Source organism: Malurus melanocephalus, unplaced genomic scaffold, assembly GCF_030028575.1.
Source record: "Malurus melanocephalus ecotype Western Australia unplaced genomic scaffold, MMel_1.1 scaffold_86, whole genome shotgun sequence".
Classification (NCBI taxonomy): Eukaryota; Metazoa; Chordata; class Aves; order Passeriformes; family Maluridae; genus Malurus; species Malurus melanocephalus.
This window is the reverse complement of record NW_026623318.1, coordinates 1,370,771-1,373,129: the sequence shown is the minus strand read 5'-3', so window position 1 is coordinate 1,373,129 and position 2,359 is coordinate 1,370,771. Positions and strand designations below refer to the sequence as shown.

The window sequence follows — 2,359 nt, the reverse complement described above, 5'->3', positions numbered from 1 at the left end:
CCCCCGCCCCCCAGGAACCCTGGAGCAGGACGGGGGCTGTGTCCCCCCCGCCCTGTGCGAGTGCCTGGACGCCGGGGGGCACCTTTGGGTGCCGGGGGGGGGCGGACACCCCCGGGGGTGCCAGAACTGCACCTGCGCTGGGGGGCGGCTGCGCTGCATCCCGGGGGGGTGTCCGGCCCCCACCTCCACCCCCGGGACCGCCCCCGGAGCTCCCCCCTGCACCTGGAGCCGCTGGAGCCAGTGGGGAYCCTGCAGTGTCACCTGCGGGGGGGGGCGGCAGGAGCGGTACAGGTGAGGGGGGGCACGGGGGACTGAGGGGGGACACAGAGGGGACACGGGGGTTGAGCGGGACACGGCACCTTGGGGACACGTGACACATTGCGGGGGACACGTAACTGTGCGGACAGAGATCTTGGGAGAGGTCACGGTATCTGTCCGGGGGTCACGACATTGGGGGGCACGCGTCACCTGTGGGAGGGCCGAGTCACCTTGGTGGGGACACGAAACCCACGGGAACACTTGACACTGGGGTTGCGGGGACACGTGTGGTGCYAGCCGGGTCCCCGACACCCCGTGTGACCCCCCTGCCTCCCCAGGACTCCCATCCCTACCGAGGGCTGGGGGAGACCCTGCGGGGCCCCCCAGGAGCAGATTCGGGGGTGCGAGGAGACCCCCTGTCCCCCCCTGTGCCCCTGGGCGGGGGGCGAGCGGGGGCTGGGCGAGCGCTGGAGCCCCGAGCCGTGCCGGCAGTGGTGAGCTGGGGGGGCTGGGGAGGCGGGGGGGGGCTCTGAGGGCCCCCCACCCACCGCTTGTGTGTGCCCCCCGCAGCACCTGCACCCCCGAGGGACCCCAGTGCCAGGATACCCCGTGTGCGGCAGGTACGGGCGGCGGGGGGGAGCAGGGTGGTCACACAAAGCATTGGGGGGGTCTGGAGGAGCCTTGGGGGGTCCTGGTGGTCTGGAGAATTCTGGGTGTTGGTGGGGGATCATGAGGGTCATGGGGACCCGGGGGATCCTGAGGGTCCCGGTGACGCTGGTGCCCCCCGTGGCCCCCAGAGCCGTGTGACTGGAGCCCCTGGGGGTCCTGGGCACCCTGCGGAGACCCCTGTGCTGGGGGGTCCCGCCTGCGCCACCGGCACCCCCTGAACCCCGAGATCCCCGAGCGGGAATGCGGTGGGGTCCAGACCCAGAGCGAGAGCTGCAACTCCACCGGCTGCCCCGGTAATCCGCCGGACCCCCACCCTGGGGACCCTCTCCCCAACAACCCCCACCCTGCGCCGTCGAGACCCCCATCCCGGGGATGCTGAGSGGGTCCCGTGCCCCCCAGAGCCGAGCTGCGGAGGCGGGGGCCGGACCCGCAGTCCCTGCGCCGGGCGSTGTCCCCGGACCTGCGCCGACACCTGGGCCCAGGTGCTGTGTCTGCAGGGGCCCTGCGAGCCAGGTACGGCCGGGGGCTGCCCCGTCACCCACGGGCGTCCCCTGTGTCCCCCCAACACCCACGGGTGCCCCGCGTGCCCCGCAGGATGCCGGTGCCCCCCCGGGCAGCTGCTGCAGGACGGTCACTGTGTCCCGCTGAGCCGGTGCCGCTGCGGGATCCCCGGGGGAAGAAACGGGAGCCGCGAGGTGCCCCCGGGGACCGTGACCCAGATCGGGTGTCACRACTGGTGGGTGACACCGCGGAGGGGGGCACGGCGGGACGGGCACGGCTGAGGAACACGGGGGACACGGTGTGTGGGCAACGTGACACGGGGACAGACACGGGGCTGGGGGACACGGGGTGACGGCACGAGAACACCGTGGCAGCGGAACGGACACGGTGGTGGCAGTGTGACGGTCACAGAAACGGTGGGAGGGGCACGGTGACAGTGTGACGGGCACAGGGGGACAGGGTGGGACGGGCACAGTGGTTGTGGGACGGACACCGTGGCGGTGCCACACGACGTGACATACGGGCGGTGACGGTGACACACGTGTCATCCCCGGTGCAGCACCTGCGAGAATGGGACCTTCACCTGTCCGGTGCTGGCGTGTCCCTCCCCGGGACCCGCGACCCCCGCGACCCCCGCGATCCCCGTGTCCCGCTGGTCCTCCATGTCCCCCCTGTCCACCTTGTCCACCGCCGTGTCTCCTGTATCCCCGCTGTCCCCCTCGTCCCCTCTTTCCCCCACGACCTCCATGTCCTCCCTGTCCCCCGCCGTGTCCCCCTGGTCCTCTTGGTCCCGCTGCTCCCGCAGTTGCGGCGGCGGGACCCGGACGCGGCACCGGCAGTGCCGGGAGGGTCCCGGGAAGGGGTCGCGGTGCGGGGAGAGCCCCGGGGAGGAGACGGCGGCGTGTAACCCCCACCCCTGCCCCGGTGAGAG

At 73.0% G+C, this 2,359-nt stretch overlaps 1 protein-coding gene across 1 annotated transcript in view; it reads left to right on the top strand.

The window, feature by feature from the left end:
* LOC130574633 (SCO-spondin-like) overlaps nucleotides 1–2,359 on the top strand; it is a 27,044-nt gene that overhangs the window by 22,563 nt on the left and 2,122 nt on the right. Inside the window, 7 exon segments of the mRNA XM_057367968.1 lie at nucleotides 15–291; nucleotides 597–752; nucleotides 829–878; nucleotides 1,056–1,220; nucleotides 1,327–1,440; nucleotides 1,522–1,663; nucleotides 1,988–2,352. Coding sequence (XP_057223951.1) covers nucleotides 15–291; nucleotides 597–752; nucleotides 829–878; nucleotides 1,056–1,220; nucleotides 1,327–1,440; nucleotides 1,522–1,663; nucleotides 1,988–2,352 — 1,269 coding nt within the window.